The 23,181-nt window shown below is 39.3% G+C and overlaps 1 protein-coding gene across 11 annotated transcripts in view; it reads right to left on the bottom strand.

The window, feature by feature from the left end:
- Piezo (piezo type mechanosensitive ion channel component) overlaps positions 1-23,181 on the bottom strand; it is a 144,126-nt gene that overhangs the window by 64,304 nt on the left and 56,641 nt on the right. For all 11 annotated transcript variants that reach the window (XR_011900476.1, XM_072304185.1, XM_072304119.1 and 8 more), the window contains 2 exons: positions 2,463-2,558; positions 675-797 (listed from right to left, as the gene is read on the bottom strand). Coding sequence is in view for 10 of the 11 variants with exons in the window: in XM_072304185.1 (XP_072160286.1) it covers positions 675-797; positions 2,463-2,558 (219 nt within the window). In the remaining variant the exon portion in view is untranslated. The remainder of the gene's footprint in view (positions 1-674; positions 798-2,462; positions 2,559-23,181) is intronic.

Raw genomic sequence — 23,181 nt, 5'->3', positions numbered from 1 at the left:
ATCGATGGCAAAAGTTCGAAATTATGTATCTCTTGTAGACTTCCTGTCATACTTTGTTTTTTCTCAGAAGAATCAGCCAACATAATTTCTGTAAAACTTCCTTGATTTTTCCTCTCTGTCAGCAGAATATTTTATATAAATTTCAAGCTATAAAGTGGGCTTGTTTTTTTAAAAAAAAAAAATAAAATAAAATGGGAGCGGAAAAACTGACATACCGCAACGAAGATATGTAGTTTCGCACTTTGGCCATTGATATGATCAAACTGAAAAGAAGTCTCAATGGATAAAGAAATTTGAGGCGGCTCTCAAAGTGTTTCATACCTCAAGAGTTGCCAATATTCATTTTTTGTAGCATTTACTATTTCCCAATTTTAAGTGTTGGTAATGTAACCGACACAATTTGACAGTGTTGCCATATTTGCTGGGCCTACGTTCCAAAGGAGTCCAGATCTGACTTAGTGCTTTGTTAATAAACAACATTTATTTGTTGATGAAACAAAATGTTTGTGCTACAGCTAGAAAGAGGAAGTTTAATACCTTCAGGGTGAAATAATAAAATTAGGTGAGAATTCAAGAGCTCTGATTTTTTAAGTGTGGTACATCCCAACTATTACTGCTATTGTGAAATCATCCATAAAAAGTAGTCACACGGTGTAAAAAAAAAAAATACTCACAATTTTTTTCTATGATGCTTCCATATGGAACCATAATGAGGAGCACAACTTGAAAGGCTAGTTGAGCTAACAGCAGAATCACGCTCAGCACTATTACTAGTTTTAAAAACCAGCCGCTGTGTTCTGTTTCAGAAAATCAGAAAAAATCAAATTAGAATATTTTAAAAAAAATGTTGCATTAATGAGAGAGGGACTAGGAAAATTTTTCAAATTTCTCTGATATATAAATCCAATAAAGTAAGCACAATAATTCTCAGACTAGCTGAATTCGTTATTAGTTTTTACCCTTTTCCCCCAATTCTCTTGTAGGTTTCAACGATTGCAAGGAACAAATTGCTTATTTGTAAATATTTAGAGTATGAAAATCAAGAAATTTTTGACACTCGTTTTCACAACATTTCCTGAAAATTTGTTCCCGTTGCAGGGCAAATTAGGCATTATACCAAATGTCTAACCGGGTGGTAAAAATGAATCAACATTTTTTTTCATTCTTTCTAATTAGCCCATAGGCTTCCATTAGTGGCGAGGTGTGAATGATCGAATATCGATATCTCCCCATCTGTGCTATGGCAAACTACACCCTGTTCATCGATCCATCTCCATAGGTTTGAATGGCAGATCAATCGATATATCGCAAAGAACGCCATGCCACTGGCTTTCACCCAGATACCTGATTCGCACCTCAACTTGTGATATGTACATTATACCACCTTTTATAAATGAAGGGTATTTTTGGAGGCAACTGCGGGTCGATTGTTGAATCGTTATCGATTGAACTCGATCGATAAATCCCTATCTTAGCAATGCTTTTTATCGATCAAGGTCATTCGATAACGATTCAACAATCGACCCGCTGGTCAGGATTCATGCCTTTCAGACCATAATTTCTTGTTTAACCACCAGATTGCAACACTCGATCGGAAAGTCCAGGCTCTCCAAAAATGAAGGTTCTGCGCCAACAAGGCCCCTAAAAATTGTCCCCCCCCCCCTCCAAAAAAATCCTAATTTTTCTGTATAGTAATTTTCGAAATTTCCCCCGATAAGTTACAGCTACTAGTTCTGTAACTAAAACATCTTGCATCTAACTTTTCACTAAATGCGCCGTGATATATAGGCAAAAAGTAAATTTGCCCCCTAAAAAATCTTTAGTGGCCCCTAAAAATCGAGCTTGATGCGCCACATAGCTCCTGAAACTCAAAGGTGAGTTTTGAACACTGGTTCAAATGGATTCCTAATTTTTTTGCTCAAATATTTTTTATTTTTCATTCAGGTTAAAGGAAGGGTATCAATACGGGCGGTTATTGAGCCCACCCTTAATTTCTCAACGCTATGATTTTTTGCTCATTGAAAGTCTATACTCTACGAAATGCATCATGATTTGGTAATTTTCAGTCTCTTTACGGGTCTGATTGGCCTACACTTGGGTCCGAAGGCTCACGATTTTGGCAAAAAATGTGAGCTTTGCAGGTTTGCGGTCAAATGCCGAAAAATCCGCATTTTTCGCCAAAATCGACCTTCAAACGCATGTTAAGACCAGCAATATACTTGAAAAGCGACTGGAAATGACCAAATTATGATGCATTCCGTAAAATAAAGACCTTCAACGAGTAAAAAATCGTAGAGCTCAGGAAATTTACCTAACATGATCCCCAAAGCGGCCCTCGATACCCCTCCATCTGGAAGGATTTCGGTTTGAACCCAGAAATCATTTCCCTGATTATTTCTCACATTCAAGGAAAAATTAGCGAGGTTTTTAACATACAAGTATTAGTTCGATTCAACACTTACTTCTCATGGAAACATGAGTGGGGACCGGTATAAAAGGTATGACTAGAAGAATGAGCAGGTAAACAGTGCATAATGCGTTCTGTTTCAGGCACACACCTAAAACAAAATAAAAAAATCAAACTAATATAAATAGCATTCAAAAAAACGAAAACAGGACACTTCCAAATGTAAAAGGTACAGAACAATATATGAGATAGGATACTAATAATTCTGCGCATTTTATATGTCTAGGTCAAATTTTCAGGTCTCCAATCAGAGCTAGGTTTTACTGGATTTTTAGTTAGACCTGGGATCTGCGGGCTGATTGTTGAAACTGATATCAGAACAATAGGACATAAAAAATAGAGACATTACACGGTACAGATAGGGCTAAATCATGTAATCTTTAGGAATGCAGCAAGAAATAGTTTCAACAAACGGATTGCAAAGCGCCCCAAGTAGCACAAATTGCAATGAGAAGCAATTACATAATTATGTAGTAAAAATATTGCAATTCAACTGAGTGTTGTGTATGTTGCCTAGCTCCCATTTGAAGGGGCCCCATTTATTAAAACTAATTGCAATAAAATTCAAATAAGTTGCAATTTTTCATTACATTACATATTGCCTATCTTTCTGACACATTTAGCTCATTTAGTTGATTGTTTAAAATCGGCATAAATCGACTGAATGATGTAAAAATATTGCAATTTAATGGCAAAAAAATTACGATTGTATTGAAATCGAATTGCAATTTAATTTCAATATTTTGTTGCACTGTGCTACTTGGGGCCTGGGCAGGTGCAAATAATCGTATCTGAGTCTAACAAATAGCTCGTCCAAATAGGTTGGACACAACCTTAGGTACGTGTCACTGCTTGAATCTATGGTATCTCTTACGTCTGATACTTAGCTTCTAAGTCAAGCCTAGGTTTGACTAGAAAAAAATATGATCAACAATTTTGTCAAACATTGGGTTGCTTGGTTTTCCGGCTTTACATATCGGAATGCTAAGGACCATCCTTGTCTAGTGGTTCATTGACGCTAACGAATACATATAAGAGACGAGAAAGTGGGGCACGAATGGAAAGGTCAAATAGAAGCCGGTAAATGCGATTTTTCACCCGGTGATCTTTAGAAAAGGTTTTTAGTGTTCACCACTAAAAATCAATGGCTCAGAGCTCATACTGCATGAGCCCTGCCATTTTTATGAGCGTGAAAATCATCTGCCATCCCTTCAACACCTCCTCCTCTCAGCAGAGGCGTTTTCCCACTGAAAATGAGGGGCTTGGAGGACAAGCAGGCGCATAAGTGCAGTTTTTGCTATTTCGCCAAATACGTGTTTGAAGTTTCGAAATTATATGGATCCTTATGGCGGAAGGAAAGTTAAAACTGATTTTTGGATAGTATGTTGAAGTTTTTTGCCAACGTGCGTTAAAAATTCAGCATAAAGCTGAAAATCTCTATACAGAGGGAATGACCTCTCGAGCTAGTTAAAACCAATTTAGTAATTCTTGTAACAGAATTAATTAAGTTTAAGGCGATTAGAAGAGGTCATGGACTATATTTTACTAAATGGAAAAAATGGTTGTCTATTATCATTTTTGCATTTTAATCTTTTGATACAACAAAGCAGCTTTTTCCAGCTTAGCAGCTGGAAATTCAGCAGGCTGCACTGCACTGAGAAGTGGCCCAAAAAGGCTGAAACGCGTCTGCAGTTGCCTTCCTGAATGGACGTAACTTGTGTTGCACCAAAAAGCATATCTCTTTGAGGGAAAACTGTGCTCATACGAGCTTTTTCCCTCCGTATTGAGATTTTCAGCTTTGTGCTAAATGTTTAACGCACGTTGGCAAAAAACCCCAACATACTGTCTTACGACCCGTGCGTCCACCGCAATCAGTTTGTGACTTTTAGATGCTTAAAAATTGGAATTCGGGAGTGAATTTTTCACAGAATATGCATTAAGACTAGTTTTACTTGAAATCATTAAAGTCTCAATTTTTTCAAAGACTGCACTCATGCGCCTTGCCCTCCAAACCCCTCAACTGCCTCATTTAGTGAGAGCAGAGTGCATCGCTCCTCTGATGCAATGGACATGAAAATAATTCATCTATTGAATTTCTTTGAGAAACGGTGTTTCTCTAATTTATATGCAGAGAACGCCACTGCACTTCAAAGTTGGCTGTGCGGAAAATAATATAAGACAGTTATTAGCAAATAACCAGCCAATGACCTAGAAAAAACGAATCGGCAAGTGCAGAAGATGACTTATATTATATTGGCTCTGCGAAACAAAACTTTACGATTTAGAAAGATTTCATCTCGTGAACCGAACGTTCGGTGTTCATCAGAGGCGGATCCAGCAATTTGGCAACACCGGATTTTCTCCATTTAAAGCTATGTTAAATAATCGATTCTTGTCGGAGCACTTGCGCCCTCTAAGAATCGATACATTTCCATAGGTTTAAATGGAGAAAAGCAACGTTGCCAATTTGCTGGATCCGCCAATGGTGTTCATATCATCAATTAAACTATTCAATTTGTCCAACCGAACTTTAGGACCGTGTAACTATACGTTAGATTCGCACAATCGAACTTTCAAATTTTAACCGAACGAAAAAGGATGGTATTACAAACAGGACGTTTGGTTGTAAAAACCGAACATTTTTTTCTCATGATCGGGCTTTTTCATTAATGTGCCCGCGGAGAGATAATTTTTAGTTTCCATGTTACACTGTCCAACACACAAAAATGCCTTCACGTTCTGATGACTGAACTTTGATGATTTTTAGTCGCCAAGTCCGCAGATGACCTCCGTTTTTTAATTATCAATTTTTTTATTTTTTGATGGCCGTCGGTTTCGCGTGCTACCCCTATGAACCGCGGAAAAACGATTTCCAGCATTTTCTCAATTGCATCGCTATGCAATCCGTCGAGGTGTTAAAAGGAACAGAAAATATAGGAAGTACATGATAAGGACAAAAATTCATCTTATTTTATTAAAATAATTATTTTTGTGTGAAACTAGTTTGGTGTCTTTTTAGAAAGGAGGTCATTGTCACACTAAATATTTAATTTGAAGGGGGAGGGGCTGTAATTAAGACTTTTCCGCTTATTTGCGACGTCTTTTGCTCTTACCCAGAAAATCGTAGTGATTAAAGAATAGCCTACGTTTGTGTTCATCGGAGGAGGCTCCCTGCGTTTGCACACGATATCTAGTTTCATCGAGACAAAAATAGCCTAAACTGAGTCGACGAACCACAGGAAAGCGCCGAATAAAATGATGTGCAAATTTTTCGAATCTATGTGTATAATAACGAGACGCATACCTACAGCAAAGTGCTACCCTGGTAAAAATTGGCTATAGAGGCTGCGTCCCAAAATACCATAGGAATTCTTATAGCCGGCTACAGAGGGCGATAGAAAATCATAAAGCCAGGCTATACGAAGGGATAAAAAAATATATAGCAGGGCTATAGTTCTTATAGCCGGGCTAAATAGTTAATCGCCTGGCTACAGCTAATTCTACAAAAAGTTGTCAAAAAAATGTAAAATACTTGTAAATTTTAAGAGTTCGTAAATTTTAAGTACAAAACTCTTAAAATACTCGTTTCAGGAAACCCTTTTGGGGAATTCTTTTAAATAAAAAAAAGTGTTATTTTAGTTAAAAGAAAACGTAAAATTTACGTAAAGATCAACAAACTATATCCTCAATTTATATGAGCTGCAATTTTTCCTTTTATACTTCTCTGTTCACCACTTTTTTCCCTCGTTTTTGCCTGCAGGAAGTTTATAAAGAAAAAAAATACGTAAATTTTACTTAAAATTTACTTAAAATTTTTCTTCAATTTTATGTAAAAAAAAGCCCCAAAAAGGGTACATGAAATACTTCACAGCCTCGTGAAATTAATTAAATATTTCACTGAAATTTCCCATCATATGTTTCTTTCTTACATTTCATGCCATCCTGGCTCCACTAAGAGCGGGCTATTTGATGAAATCAGCCTCGAGGTGAAAAACAGTACTATATATCCGTTAAAAATGCCGGTGTTCAGGAGGATTTTTGTCATTTTTTGGGGACCTGAACAAGAAAATTAGCGACTTTGGGGGATATCGGGGACACCCTTCCAAAAGCGGGGACATTAGGAACTTTTGGGGAGCGGTAGACACCCTGTTCATGAAGCAGTGGATTTTGGTTCTTTTGAGACGTTCCGCTGGTTGAATCACTACTTTATTATGTGCGGGGGTTTAAAAATACGTGCACCGATTAAATGGGACGGGAGCGTTACTCAAAAATTCAGTCCGGACGTAACGTAAACTTTGCGATAAATTTACACGAGCGTCGCATTTTTTGTTTACCTAACAACGGGAGCAAAACATGTCCATAAAGGCAGGGGGGTGTGGAGAAAAGAAATTTCCCTGCTATTATTCATGTTGCAAACTGAATAGCTGCACGTTTATTTTAATGTTGAGATCACGATTGATTTGCTTTGTTGGAGTCATAACAGTAGTTATAAATTCTTGCCCACAGGGTTCGCATCGACGCTCCATCAGTTTTCGAGGGCCACTCAGGCAAATTACATAGAAAGTCAATACTGCCGTCCAAAGTAAAAACGCCGTATCTCCATTCGATCCATTTTTTCGATTTTTTTTCTGACAAAATGCTATTTTACAAGAAAACCAACATATGTTCATTCTTCAATTTTTCGAGTCGATTTTGGCATACCATTAGGAGCTCAAAATTTAAAACAAGCAGGAAGCTCCAAGCATTCGCGTCGGAAAGCGGCTCTGGCGACGGTAGGTAGTTGTTACGCGTTGACGGTTCCTTGGTACCTTTGTTTGCTATCACTGATGTCGAGTAGTAGACTAGGAAGCTCCAACAGGCATTTTCGAAAAAAGCGCGAAAACTTATAGATTTGAATTTCAAATTTTAAACGTAAAGTACATTTATTCCAGTGCGAGATTAAAGTACAGACCCGTTTGAATTAATGACAGTATAACCAGATTCAAAAATACACTACACAACATAGCATTCGCTCACAGAAAAAGATATCAATTAAAATAAAATCATCCCCTAAACAGCAGAAAAGGCGCGATTCCATCAACCAACACGCGTACTCTCAATGTAACATGGTCCGTTGATATCCCCAGCTGGGACCGTCCGAATAGCAGCTCTAGTGCAAGCACCAGAGCCGTAAAATGAAGCCTTGCCACACTTGGATTTTCTTGTATTAGAGCAGTACGTGTGGAAGAAAAATACAAAATTTGCAATGGAGTTACGGCGTTTTTGCTGTGGACGGCAGAATAGGCGGGAATCCTGTAAAGAAATCAGCTCTTTAACGTTTACTGGATTTAGGGGGATTTGCTGTGGGCTTGTACATTGTACAATTTACTCGGGAATAGACTACCTATGGAGTCTAAGACGAACGTTCATTGAATCAGTGAGAACGAAAACACACCAACTCGAAAAAATGAAAATAATCAAGACACACACTAAACTGCATATTAGGTGAGGAAGTTGGTCTAAGAAAAATATTTTCGGTGCCTAAAAGCAAGTAGGTATTTAAGGAAACTTTAAGTGTCCAAGTTGGCACAGATACGGTAACTTCAATGACCTTTATGGAAATTGTCTGTCCTTAGTGAAAAGAGAGCATTTTCGAGGTACCGAGTTGGTGTGTTTTCGTTCTCACAGCTGATTCAATGGACCACTAGACAAGGTACGAATTTAAGCAATCTGATACATGTTCCTTTATCAGAATTTCACGTAGAACACGATTCGTGCAACGAAAATTACTGAAACCAACTCCTAACGAAGATATTAACGTTTTTATTTCACATTGGTTACGAGGAATTTGCACTGCCCGCTCACAAGAAACTCAAAGCTCTACTTGAGTCAAATCGCGCACTACAGCGGTTTCAGCAAGCTTCTCAATCGAGCAATGTTCATTTCCCATCATGTGTTGTTCAAACCACAAGAAATTTGCTATGGCTGAGCCAAACCGTCAAGATTGAGGTTGCCAGATTTTTATATCGCAGAGATTATCATGATAAACGTTTAGCGCGCGATGAGAATCACGTAGAGCATTGAGTTTTCATGAGCGGGTGGTTTGAATTCACGCATCAAGAATCATTAAATATCTTTGTAAGGAGTTGATTTCGGTAATTTTTGCTGTGCGCATCGCATTTTATGTGAAATGTTGGTTAAGAAACATGTATCAGAATGCTGAAATTCATACCTTGTCTAGTGGTCCATTGTGAAGTTTTACCGGTTTTCTCAATTTAGCACAGCTCAGAAGAGATCAGAAATAGATTATCTTAAAAGTTGGAAGTTTTCGACAGCACTCCACTGCCGTACTAAGGAAAAACGCCATATGAACATTCGGAAGTTGCCAAATTTCCCCCGATAGAAATCGAAACTGGGAAAACTGCTAATATTATTTTTCAAAATTTTCCGACAATTTTGTGCGCAATTTAATATAAAATATTTGAAAATTTCAAGGAAAGATATGCATAACTTTCCTCAAAAATACATGATTTATCCGGAGAAATTTGGCAACTCTTAAATGTTCAGACGGCGTTTTTTCTTAGCACGGCAGTCCAGACGCTAGGCGTGTATCGCTGCAGAAGAAAACTCTTGAGATTCGGGATGGATGCTAAATGGACGGCGTTAAAGAGGAACCGACTTTTTTGGGCAGCAAGGGGCCTATTGATTATTATTTTGCTTGGAAATGACCATCACAGTGCGGTTGGTTTAGTTTTATGAAGGAAGCTTATCTCCAGAATATGTGAGAGACTGAGAGCGAACCAAACCTCCGGCGTTAGGGCGTACAGTAGACTCTGGATTATCCGGCTTCGTATTATCCGGACTCTGAATTATCCGGACTCTGGGTTATCCGGATCGATTTTGCAACCATGTAACTACGTACGCATTCCGATAAGTGAGCGGATCCGCGGAGAAGCGGTCGCAAGGCATATTGGCGCCTGCAAGGCTGAAGGAATACTCCACGCATTGCGCCAAACAGTGAGGTCGGCGTGGAACGCATTAGCGCCTACTAGACTGCATGAATACTTCACGCATTGCGCGCTTTAATCGTTGTATTGTAATTTATCGTTGTCGGCTACCATTCACAATCACCATTGAGTCGTTCAGTTTGGCGTTACCCTTTTAAACTCGTGTTGGTATGTACATGATGTATACATAATAAGAATACTGTGGTGTTGGTTGGTGGTGTTTGTGTTTACTATTATTATCCGGATTTCTTTTTCATCAGGATCGGGCCCGGCACCAATTAATCCGGATAATCCAGAGTCTACTGTACCTCAATCTCTGCATGAGCCCCAGAAAGCATTGATTTTTTTTGTAAAACAGGGCTCAAGTGGAAATAGAGATATGTCTTTACGTCAGAGGAGTGACGAACTTTGCACTTGGTTCCTACTTCTGAATTGAGCGGCTTGGAAGACGAGGTGTAAAAGAGCAGTTTCTGTAAGCAGTAAGATATTAATGATTTCAACCAAAACTAGTCTTCAAATATATTTCGTGAACAATTAAAAACTAAAATCCGATTTATAAGCTTCAAAAAGTGAGTTTGAACTTGATTTCCGCCATAAGCCTCCATTTAATTTTGAAACATCTAACGCGTGTTTCTCGAAGTAGCAAAAACTGCACTTAGGCGTCTTGTCCTCCAAACCCCTAATCGTGATTTGCCTCGTTTTGCGTTTGAGAGAAGAGGGACTAAAAAGAAATTGCAAAGTACTTTACTTTGTAATTGATTAAAAAATCGAGCTAGGTACAAGCCAAAATAAAACGAGTATAATATTTCAAACTACATGTAGATGAGAAAATATATAAAACTTACAAGAAACAAAACAAACGTTTCTACATGTAGTTAGAAATATTATACCCCGTTTTATTTTGGCTTGTAGCTCGATTTTTTAATCAATTCCATACAATGTTCTACGGCTTAGCCAGCCAATTTGGCAATTAGATGTATATTTTACTTCGTTGACTAGAGGTAAACCAAACGAAGCACATTAAGTTTAAGTTTGAGTTAAGGTGAATTAGAAGGTCATTTAAAATGTTGAAATAAAACTTGTTGTTCACGAGGAAGAAGAAATTCTGCAGGAAGCAGGCCCTTTTTGATCCGAAAAACTTGGCTCCTCCCTGCCGAGCTGAATCCAAATGTGGGAGCCGGCGACTTTGGGAGGACGGCGTAAATTTTCCGGGTGCATAGGGTTCAGATTTGCCACACCCATTGGTTCCGAATTAATCAGGTGGATGAGGTTTAATTATGTCGTCACGAAGCTAGCTTATCGTGGAATTGAGCGGCGCGGCGCTATTTTGACGTGACGCTCACCGGGATCGGGTCTCCATAAACACGGTCGGTAAACAAGTCGACGCCGCCGGAAAATTAGACATAGTCATGGTATCGCCCCGTAAACCTCTGTTAGTCCTGTCTAAAATTTCCACCTCCATCGCAGCTCCATCGATATAGCTTCTCAAGATAAAGGACCTCCAGAATGGTGCGAATCATGGCTCCGGGCTCATTGTTGCAATTGGTAAACAAAGATATAGACAAAGAAGAGATGGAGAGTATGGAGCAATCCTACTGGTTGAAATGGTTGGTTCCTTTAGACAAAGGAAGGCTCCAGTCCCCAAATTTGTATTTGGACCTAAAATTTAGTTAACCCCACTAGATGACTCCTAAAATCTTGGGATGTACACTGGAAAAAAAACACATTGGATCTAGAGTCCAGACTCTTGAAAACATCGACAAGAAAAAGTACTCTTGATTCAATCAGAATCTAGCTTAAATCAAGAACCAAGCCTCTTAATTTAAGCGGATTTCGTTTTGATTCAAGCAAAAATCCGATCGAATCAAGAGTATTTTTTCTTGTCAATGTTTTCAAGAGTCTGGGCTCTAGATCCAATGTGTTTTTTTTTTCCCAGTGAAGTTGGATCACTGTGCTCCGTAGGATTGCTCCAACTGAGATCAATTACGAAATGCATAATTCTTTATGTTCTTACAAAACCGCTGGGAAAATCGCGTATTTTTGGGACGTTCATGAACATTTGCATACAATTTTTTTATGAATCAACGATCAACATTGGTCGAAGTGGCCAACAAGCGCGCAACTCCCGAGTAGTCATGCGGTATCATGCGACAATGAAGGAAAATCTTAGCGTTTCGTCAATTGCAGATTATTGTAACGTATTATGCTCGCATCGCTAAAATATGAAAATCAAGCGTGCAATTATCCGAACCCCGGAGAAGGTATGTGGTATCACGCGAAAATGAAGGCAAATCTTGACTCTTTGCCCTTCTCAAATTACCAACGTTAATAAATTCCATGATATTCATGTGATGTTCGAGTTGAAGAATCAGATTACTGGAGCTTAACCAATCAAAGTTTTGACTTAGAAGTCAAAACTTTGGCTAGGCTGGGCTCTATGACGAGGTAGAAAAATTTAAAATTTTATTTCACTGTTTGTCCTGCGGGCTGATTATTGAATTTTATAGACAAAGCGATAGACAAAGAAGACATAAAGAGTATGAAGCAATCTTATTGGTTGAAATTCTTGAAATGGTTAGTTCCTATAGCCTACGGGAGAAATTGATGGACTAACTACAGGGTCTCTTATGGGTTGCCGTTAGTTGGTTTATCATCTACCGCCTTCGTCCATTGCAACCACCCGCTTCCACCAATAGGATCTATCCGAATCCCTTCTTTCTTCTTTGTGTATCGCTTTGTCTATCAATTCCAACGATCAGCTCGCTGCTAGGAACAACTGAAGGAATTATTTGAACTTCTCCTGCAGTGACGTGATGTGCTTTGCGATAAATCGATTGATCTATCATTTAAACCTATGGAAAAGAGTCGATAAAGAAGGTATTCGCAGCGAAGCCCTTAATAATCGATTATTTACCATAACTTCAGATGGGAATACATCGATAATCGATTATTCACGCCTCGCCACTACTGTGAAGGACCTCTAGATTGATACGAATCGTGGCTGCTCGCAACAACTGAAGAGATAATTTGAACTTCTCCTGCAGTGACGTGATGTGCTTTGCGATAAATCGATTGATCTATCATTTAAACCTATGGAAAAGAGTCGATAAAGAAGGTATTCGCAGCGAAGCCCTTAATAATCGATTCTTTACCATAGCTTCAGATGGGAATACATCGATAATCGATTATTCACGCCTCGCCACTACTGTGAAGGACCTCTAGATTGATACGAATCGTGGCTGCTCGCAACAACTGAAGAGATAATTTGAACTTCTCCTGCAGTGACGTGATGTGCTTTGCGATAAATCGATTGATCTATCATTTAAACCTATGGAAAAGAGTCGATAAAGAAGGTATTCGCAGCGAAGCCCTTAATAATCGATTCTTTACCATAGCTTCAGATGGGAATACATCGATAATCGATTATTCACGCCTCGCCACTACTGTGAAGGACCTCTAGATTGATACGAATCGTGGCTGCTCGCAACAACTGAAGAGATAATTTGAACTTCTCCTGCAGTGACGTGATGTGCTTTGCGATAAATCGATTGATCTATCATTTAAACCTATGGAAAAGAGTCGATAAAGAAGGTATTCGCAGCGAAGCCCTTAATAATCGATTCTTTACCATAACTTCAGATGGGAATACATCGATAATCGATTATTCACGCCTCGCCACTACTGTGAAGGACCTCTAGATTGATACGAATCGTGGCTGCTCGCAACAACTGAAGAGATAATTTGAACTTCTCCTGCAGTGACGTGATGTGCTTTGCGATAAATCGATTGATCTATCATTTAAACCTATGGAAAAGAGTCGATAAAGAAGGTATTCGCAGCGAAGCCCTTAATAATCGATTCTTTACCATAGCTTCAGATGGGAATACATCGATAATCGATTATTCACGCCTCGCCACTACTGTGAAGGACCTCTAGATTGATACGAATCGTGGCTGCTCGCAACAACTGAAGAGATAATTTGAACTTCTCCTGCAGTGACGTGATGTGCTTTGCGATAAATCGATTGATCTATCATTTAAACCTATGGAAAAGAGTCGATAAAGAAGGTATTCGCAGCGAAGCCCTTAATAATCGATTCTTTACCATAACTTCAGATGGGAATACATCGATAATCGATTATTCACGCCTCGCCACTACTGTGAAGGACCTCTAGATTGATACGAATCGTGGCTGCTCGCAACAACTGAAGAGATAATTTGAACTTCTCCTGCAGTGACGTGATGTGCTTTGCGATAAATCGATTGATCTATCATTTAAACCTATGGAAAAGAGTCGATAAAGAAGGTATTCGCAGCGAAGCCCTTAATAATCGATTCTTTACCATAGCTTCAGATGGGAATACATCGATAATCGATTATTCACGCCTCGCCACTACTGTGAAGGACCTCTAGATTGATACGAATCGTGGCTGCTCGGAACAACTGAAGAGATAATTTGAACTTCTCCTGCAGTGACGTGATGTGCTTTGCGATAAATCGATTGATCTATCATTTAAACCTATGGAAAAGAGTCGATAAAGAAGGTATTCGCAGCGAAGCCCTTAATAATCGATTCTTTACCATAGCTTCAGATGGGAATACATCGATAATCGATTATTCACGCCTCGCCACTACTGTGAAGGACCTCTAGATTGATACGAATCGTGGCTGCTCGCAACAACTGAAGGAGATAATTTGAACTTCTCCTGCAGTGACGTGATGTGCTTTGCGATAAATCGATTGATCTATCATTTAAACCTATGGAAAAGAGTCGATAAAGAAGGTATTCGCAGCGAAGCCCTTAATAATCGATTCTTTACCATAGCTTCAGATGGGAATACATCGATAATCGATTATTCACGCCTCGCCACTACTGTGAAGGACCTCTAGATTGATACGAATCGTGGCTGCTCGCAACAACTGAAGGAGATAATTTGAACTTCTCCTGCAGTGACGTGATGTGCTTTGCGATAAATCGATTGATCTATCATTTAAACCTATGGAAAAGAGTCGATAAAGAAGGTATTCGCAGCGAAGCCCTTAATAATCGATTCTTTACCATAGCTTCAGATGGGAATACATCGATAATCGATTATTCACGCCTCGCCACTACTGTGAAGGACCTCTAGATTGATACGAATCGTGGCTGCTCGCAACAACTGAAGAGATAATTTGAACTTCTCCTGCAGTGACGTGATGTGCTTTGCGATAAATCGATTGATCTATCATTTAAACCTATGGAAAAGAGTCGATAAAGAAGGTATTCGCAGCGAAGCCCTTAATAATCGATTCTTTACCATAGCTTCAGATGGGAATACATCGATAATCGATTATTCACGCCTCGCCACTACTGTGAAGGACCTCTAGATTGATACGAATCGTGGCTGCTCGCAACAACTGAAGAGATAATTTGAACTTCTCCTGCAGTGACGTGATGTGCTTTGCGATAAATCGATTGATCTATCATTTAAACCTATGGAAAAGAGTCGATAAAGAAGGTATTCGCAGCGAAGCCCTTAATAATCGATTCTTTACCATAGCTTCAGATGGGAATACATCGATAATCGATTATTCACGCCTCGCCACTACTGTGAAGGACCTCTAGATTGATACGAATCGTGGCTGCTCGCAACAACTGAAGAGATAATTTGAACTTCTCCTATCTATACAGAATTTTTCACATAATATGCATTGATATTATTTTTACTTGAAATCATTAATATCTTCCCTTTTTCAAAAACTGCATTTGTGCGCCTTGTCCTCCAAGTCGACGGTGAAACAACCAAACCACGTATCTCGTTTGCGGTGTTTAAAAATCTACGCTCGCATTTTATTTTTTTGAAGTAGACCAAATCAAAATCATTCCTTGAAATTTTCACAGAATTTTCTCCGCACGAAGAGGAAAAATCACAGAAATTTTCAAGACTGGACGTTGAGTAGTTTTTCATTAAAAAAATAAAGTATGACAGGAAGTCTGCGACGTCGCAAACCGAGATACGTGGTTTGGTAGTTTCACCGTCGAAGTGTCAGAAATCTACTTGGCTGGATATGTGAGGGATTTTGCTTGAGAAAGTAAGTGACAAATCTTTCATCTGAGAAATTGTGATTGGATCAATTTTTCGGGGAGAAAGGTTCGAAATTGCTGCTGAGACGACTCAATTTTTCAAAATTTTCAGAGGAAAATTATGTTCATTTTTCCTTGCAATTTTCAGATATTTTAGATGAGATTGAGAACAAAATTCTCTGGAAATTTAAAAAAAAAAATTATGCAAATTTTCCCCAGTAAATATGTTTTTATTGAGGGAAATATGGCAACGCCTAAAGGCTCTTACGGCGTTCTTCCTTCGCACGGCAGTATGGCGCTTTAAGTGATCTAGCGCGGGGTACGTCACATACTATCGGACTCATGAAAGGCACGATGGATACAATACGCTGTTTTAGTTTCTCCCAAACATAATTTTTTATAAAATGTAAAAATTCATCTATTTTAACTTTTAAATTTTAACAATATTTAAAGTTTCATCGATTTATAAATTTCGAGAGTTCAGACTTTTCTTTATTTTTAAAGCAATTTCATTTTTCTTTATTTTTAATGCAATTTCATTTTTTTTATTTTTATGGGGCTGCGTTCACTTTTTTTTGAAGAATCAGTGAACACTATTTCATTGATGATTCGAGGATAAACTCTTAAAATTCTGCATACCGTGTTTTTTTCTTAGCGCGCCAGCATAGCTCTCGGGATAACACTCATGTAATGGGACCAACCGTGGCAACTACGCTGTTAGCCTATTTTATGAATGCAAGTTTACTATTTTAAAACTAAAGCGTTTTGCTGTATTTATTTGAGAGCTTTAACTCGTCATCTCACTAAATGCAGTGTGGGCGCGGCTATGGCTTTCATTCTTTCAAGCGGAAACTTATCGGAAGCAAGTACTTGGAAGTTTGAAACGTCGTGAAAATAAAGAGACATTTTTCAGATACGTTGTAATTACACGCTTTACTGATCTCAACTCTATTCTTATTTCTCATCCTCTTTTGAAATATTTAATAGCTCGATGTTGCGGTTGTCACAATTAGACGAAAGGTTGTAACCCTCGTAAGCGTCTCTCATGAGATCGTTTTAATTTATTTCGACCCGAATTTTTTCGTGAAGTCTGAGTAAGTCTTCATCAAATTATGCATGCAGACAAATAAAACTCCGTTGAATATTATTTCCGTGAAAGTTAAAAGAACCAATTTGATTAAATAATATTGGCCTCTCTCCAGCCTATTTTCATTATAAATATATAAATAGCCTTAAGAATACATTTTTATTCCTTGGCAATTCTATTGTGCGTATCTGGTCCCACAAATTTCATTCGGATCTCTGCATGTTCCTCCCTCGCCTTGTTATTGGCGCCGCGTGTCTCTGGATTTTCTGCAAAATATTTTGCCAAGTGGCTGATTGGCTGCGCGATTTTTGTGTGATTTTGACTCTGTATCATAAAATCTTATAAGTAATGCATTACGCCTAAGGCGCGACGCGCTTCATGGATCTGCGGGACCCCTCTTAGCTCTTTCCGTAGCTCCGAAGGGGGTCCGGGAGACCTACCTCTGAAAATTTTGAAAAATTGAGTCGTCTCAGCAGCAATTTCGAACCTTTCTCCCCGAAAAATTGATCCAATCACAATTTCTCAGATGAAAGATTTGTCACTTACTTTCTCAAGCAAAATCCCTCACATATCCAGCCAAGTAGATTTCTGACACTTCGACGGTGAAACTACCAAACCACGTATCTCGGTTTGCGACGTCGCAGACTTCCTGTCATACTTTATTTTTTTAATGAAAAACTACTCAACGTCCAGTCTTGAAAATTTCTGTGATTTTTCCTCTTCGTGCGGAGAAAATTCTGTGAAAATTTCAAGGAATGATTTTGATTTGGTCTACTTCAAAAAAATAAAATGCGAGCGTAGATTTTTAAACACCGCAAACGAGATACGTGGTTTGGTTGTTTCACCGTCGACTTGGAGGACAAGGCGCACAAATGCAGTTTTTGAAAAAGGGAAGATATTAATGATTTCAAGTAAAAATAATATCAATGCATATTATGTGAAAAATTCTGTATAGATAGGAGAAGTTCAAATTATCTCTTCAGTTGTTGCGAGCAGCCACGATGAAGATAACTACATTTTTTAAACGTACTCAATCATTTTTTTAAAATTTTCAGTGAAATTATCGGAGATTGCAGCAAATGCACGATGCAACGAATCTGTAATTTAACTGTCTCTATGATCAATGCTTGATCGAACTTCCCTCGTTGGATTCGAAACCATTTTTTCGGAGAGTAGGCGTCAACTTTTGTATTTTTATACTCTTCATGGAAGTCGTTCGGTTTTCTGTTTATTATCTCTCTTTGTAATGAATGCGTTGGTCTGTATCGTTCAGCCCCAAAATTAAGGTTTAAAATGCCTCCTCTACTGGTGAGAATCATTCCTTTCATCACGGCATGATCTTCATACGGTCTTGCGATTTATTTCAGAAGTCTGGTAATACTTATTTACCAGGTACGCCTGGTAAATTTATTATTACATGCCTAGTATGCTGCATTGCTGCCGTGCTAAGGAAAAACGCCGTGTGAGCCTTCGAGAGTTGCCAAATGTCTTCGGATAAATCGTCTACTTTCTTAATCCCGCGAAGAGAGACAGCCACTGGAGGATGAAAACGAATCGACGAGAACAAAAGTGGGGGCTGAATTTTGCGGGGCGGAGCGGGGGAGGAGGGGGTACATTTCTATTAAATTTTATTTCAGCGACGCACAGTGGACCGAGTCGATTGGAGAGGTCGCACATGAAATTTTTGACTGAAACTGGAAATTTTTATGTTTATTTCGTCACATTTTAAATTGCAAGGGGTGCTTATAGCAGAGAATTGCACGAGGAAACCAACGAAACCATTTTTAGAACGTCAAAATTTTGTATTGAACGGAGTTGGAAGCGTTTAAAGTTTCCAAATTTTGTCCGACCTCTCCTATGGACTCGATCCAGTGTGCGGCGTGGGCGATTGAGACCGTGCCACGCTGCGAATGATGCGAAGGCGCAAATTTCATAAACGAGCGAGAAATTTTGAGGCGTTGCCAAGGATAATCGGCGATAATGAACTTCGCCGTGACTCGATTGAATAATGGGTTTTCGATACGTAGGTTTCCTGTTTACAAACAGAGCCGTTTGACGAGTCGAACAAAGCGCGACTCGATACATTGCATCACTGCGCTGCCTTCCTAAGGAAAAACGCCGTATGAACGTTCAAGGGTTCCCAAATTTTCTTCCCTAAAATGGAAATTTTTGAGGAAAGCTATGAACATTTTTCCTTGAAATTTTCAGGAACTCAAGGTAAAATTGCGAGCTAAATTATATGAAAAATTGGAAGAAAAATATGTACAAATTTTCCCGAGAATGGACCGCTGGACAAGGTGCGAATTTAAGCTATCTGGTAAATGATCCTTAGCCAGAATTTCACGTAGAACACGATTCGCGCAGCGAAAATTACTGAAACCAACTCTTAACGAAGATATTAATGTTTTTATTTCACACTGGTTACGAGGAATTTGAACTGACCGCTCACAAGAAACTCAAAGCTCTACGTGAGTCAAATCGCGCACTATACAACGGTTTCAGCAAGCTTCTCAATCGAGCAATGTTCATTTCCCACCATGTGTTGTTCAAACTATAAGAAATTTGCTATAACTGAGCCAAAGCGTCAAGATCGAGGTTGTCAGATTTTTATATCGCAGAGACTGTCATGATAACGCTTAGCGCGCGATGTGAATCACGTAGAGCATTGAGTTTTCATGAGCGGGTGGTTTGAATTCACGCATCAAGAATCATTAAATATCTTCGTAAGAGTTGATTTTGGTAATTTTTGTTGTGCGCATCGTGTTCTACGTGAAATTTTGGTTGAGAAACATAAATCAGAATGCTGAAATTCGTACCTTTGTCGTAGTGGTCCATTCGTGATGCACCTGCAGAGATTTGGTAAAGCCTGAAGGTTTATACAGCGTTTTCCTTAGCACGGCAGTACGCTACGGGATCCGGGGCGAACGGTTCTGTTCTTCTTCTCGGCCGAGTTTGGTAAACGCGAGTGGAGAACAGTACCCGCACGTTCGCGCTAAAGAAAAAATGGTCCGAAAATTCTAGCTGTGCGATCTAGGGGCTAATAATTCGTAGTTTCCCGCACGACGGAACGCCTAACTCCATTCCAAGGTTACAAAATTGACTCAAAATATAATTCAACTTTTTACGAGATAAACTTGCATAATTTTCGGCGATTTGTCTAAGTTTTGCATGAGATTCGGAGGAAAATTGGTGAAATTTCAGTCAGAAATCCTAGAGATTCCTCTGCAAAAAATCTAATTTTCGCGGAAAAATCTGGCAACATTGAAGTGTAGTTACTTTCTTTCGTGAGAGAAACTACGAATTGTAAGTCAGTGATGCAAAATAAAATTTCACATGGCATATTGCTGAAAAGTGCAATTTAATTTTTGAAATTTCAACGATTTCTCGGGGGCTGCTTATGCAACGCGTATCTATTAAACGAGAGTTCGATAAGAAAATTTGGAATTTGACTTGCGATATTTCTTTGTTTTTAATTTCAAAATGTCAGAATCAAGATTTTACTTTTCCTAGATATGCCTTTCATAGCAATGATAAGTTCATTGCAGAAATTTTAAAATATTTCATGAAACATTATGAAATTTCATAATATAAAGTTTCATGATACTTTGCATCTCTGGGCTGAATCCAATCGGGAAAAGAAACATTAACCGAAAAAATTGTTTCGTTTTCAATTCACGTCGTCGACTCTGAGTCGTAGAATTTAAGGTCCGCACGATTTCTGAGGGTCATGGATTGTTGGCGTTCCCGAAGAACAGAAACAACTGATCGATTCAATAAAAACAGAGGTTCTTTCAGAACCGAACTATCATCTACGTGACTAGTGCACTAGAGGGTCAGTTGCGATGGCGACAAAATGGTGTTTTGATGCTTGATTCTTGTAGATCAGCTAAAAAATGTAAGATCTGTAAACAACAGCTTTCTACATTCAATATGACATCGCGCTTTGAAAAGTTTGAAACCAAGGGTGTTCCAGGTTCCTATTGTGGTGGATGACGCCATGAACCGAATTTTCCAAGGCGTGATACCTCGGTTAATATTGAACGTACAGAGTTGCTGTTTTGACAGATCTTGTTATTTTTAGCTGATCCACAAGAATCGAACTTCAAAACACGATTCTCCAACAAGCGCAACTGACCCATTTGATTTGATTGCAGAAGGCTAATCTGCAGTGGCCAGAAGATCGTGAAGATCCCGGAAGATCTTTGGACACAATGGGTCAGCTGCGCTAGTTACCGAATCGCATTTTGATGGTTAAAGCTTACAGATTGCCGGAAAGCAATGAGATTTTTCCGAGCTTCAAGTTTCCAGGTTCAATATTAACGCAGATATAGCTTTTTAATGAACACGGTGAATGATGTCATCCACCGCGGTGGTGCGAAATACTGTTTCTTTCACCTTCATTTCATCCGCGGTTTAAGTCAAGAAACCAGAGCAAATGTTTGCACTAATTGATAAATCAAAGGTGGAAAAAATCATAGTACGTACCACCGCGGTGGAGGGCTGTCATACTGTCGTTCTAAAGAAGAACGCAGCACGAGCCATCAGGCGTTGTCAAATTTCCTTCGACAAATCACGAATTTTCAGAAAAATTAGTGACAATCTCACTCCCAATTTTTCAGAGAGTTTTGTTCGTGATTATTTGATCTATAAAAAGTCTGAAAATGTAAAGGAAAAATATTCATAGCCTTTGTCAAAAATAAATTTTTTCTGATAGGAAACTTGGGAACATTCGAATGCTACTACGGCGTTTTTACTTAGCACGACAGAATACGCCAAGTTTTTCGAATGGCGGTAATGCGGTATCCCATTTGATATACTGCCATTGGAAATAGGCGAGTGGACAAATCTCATCATGTTTTGCTAATGATGTCCAAGCTAATACCATCAAAATGCGCTTCTGTAACTAGCGTAACTGATCTTTTACGACAAGAAAATACAAAGAACCCCGCACCTTCCTTATGGGAAATCCCCCCCAGTCAAACGCGATGCCGCTTGGATATGTTGCTCAGCTCGTCATTCTGATCAAAAGCTCTAATGGGCCCAAAGAGATCCCATGTGCGGTTTTCGAGATATTCGCTGTTTTATGTGCGTAAACGGAGGTTTCGCGCGCTCCCGCCGGAAGCCATACCAGTGTGCGGCGCCGCTCGTGCCCTTCCCTTCCAGTCCTCTCCGACCCCTCTCCGCTGCCCCGCCACCCATACCTTGGCTCCTCAACCGCTCCAACTCCGACGCTCACGAGGCTGCGCCCATTATTACCGGACCGCGCCCGCACGCCGTCTTCTTACGCGGCCTCTCCTTCGGCCATGTCGCCTCTTTTTCTCATCGACCCTTCCTGCAAGTCTTGAAAAACCTTTAAGAAGTCCATTTTTACTAAACATGATGATGCCAATGTCACAAATAATACAAAGAGAGAGAAAAGGAAAGAGAGGAAAAACAAATGATAATCCATGCGAAAGTATATGGAGAAGAGTCGGAATGCCTAAGAGATCGCTAAATGAAACAAGCTTTTTTTTATTTTTCCCCCCTTTTCCTTTCTTTTTTTCTTCATTTTTCTCACTCGGAAGCAGTGACAGTAACTTCTGTTGGAAGATGATGTTGAGGTTTTTTTTTTTTTTTTTTTTTATCACGTGGAGGAGGTTGAGGGGAATCAGTCGGCTGACGATGCCCATGTAGAAACTAAGTTTGACTTAGTCTTGACTTAGTCGAACCGCACCAATGGAGGAGGAGAGAGGGATCATTACTAACTGAACTCAAGGAAGAGAGATGTCCATTCAGGCGTAAATGGTCACATTTTAAGTCGCTCTTACTTGCAGCACCACCTTATCAGCCATCTTATTATCTGCTGATTGTATCCTCTAATCAGATGATCACTGGTCGACAGACAGATCGGTCAAGAATGTCAGCTTTCAGGGAACTTTAATCATTGATGTCAGATGATCGTGCCAAATACGGCATTTTCTCTTTGATGCTTTTAAAATTGAATTTTAGCAATTTAGAATGAAATGTGGAAACTATGATCAAATCATTTGATAAGCCAAGCAACTGCCTCCTTTTCTGTTGTCGTAACTCCAACGTGAACTGTAATTCTGGTTGAATCAACCGGAAAATCTGGTTGCGAAATACAACCAGAAATTCTGGTTTGTGACAACAGAACTTTTTTTCAGTGTAATTGCCCCCGGGGTCGGCCTCTTCCTTTCGATTGGCGCCAGTGGCGTGGCGTGCTTTGCGATATATCGATTGTCCTGCTATTTAAACCTATGGTAAAGAATCGATTTTTAAGGTGTTCGCTGCGAACACCCTGATTATCGATCCTTTTCCATAGGTTTAAATGGTACAACAATCGATATATCGCAAAGCACGCCACGCCACTGATTGGCGCGTGCTGCAAGTTGAAACGCCTCATACTATGACCATCTATGCCTACGTGGACCTCTCTTCTCCATAATTTTAGGTGATAGTGAACCTCTATTATTGCAGTTCGGCGAAGTTGCATTTTGTCCGGAAACAACTCAGAGACAACCCTAAGTTTTCAATGAACCCCAGCCGATGGTATGCTTTCTCGCAATGCCGGCTTTTCG

Source organism: Bemisia tabaci, chromosome 1 (assembly GCF_918797505.1).
Source record: "Bemisia tabaci chromosome 1, PGI_BMITA_v3".
In the NCBI taxonomy this organism is placed as follows: Eukaryota; Metazoa; Arthropoda; class Insecta; order Hemiptera; family Aleyrodidae; genus Bemisia; species Bemisia tabaci.
Note: the sequence above shows the minus strand (reverse complement) of the source record. Positions and strands in the feature narration are given on the sequence as shown.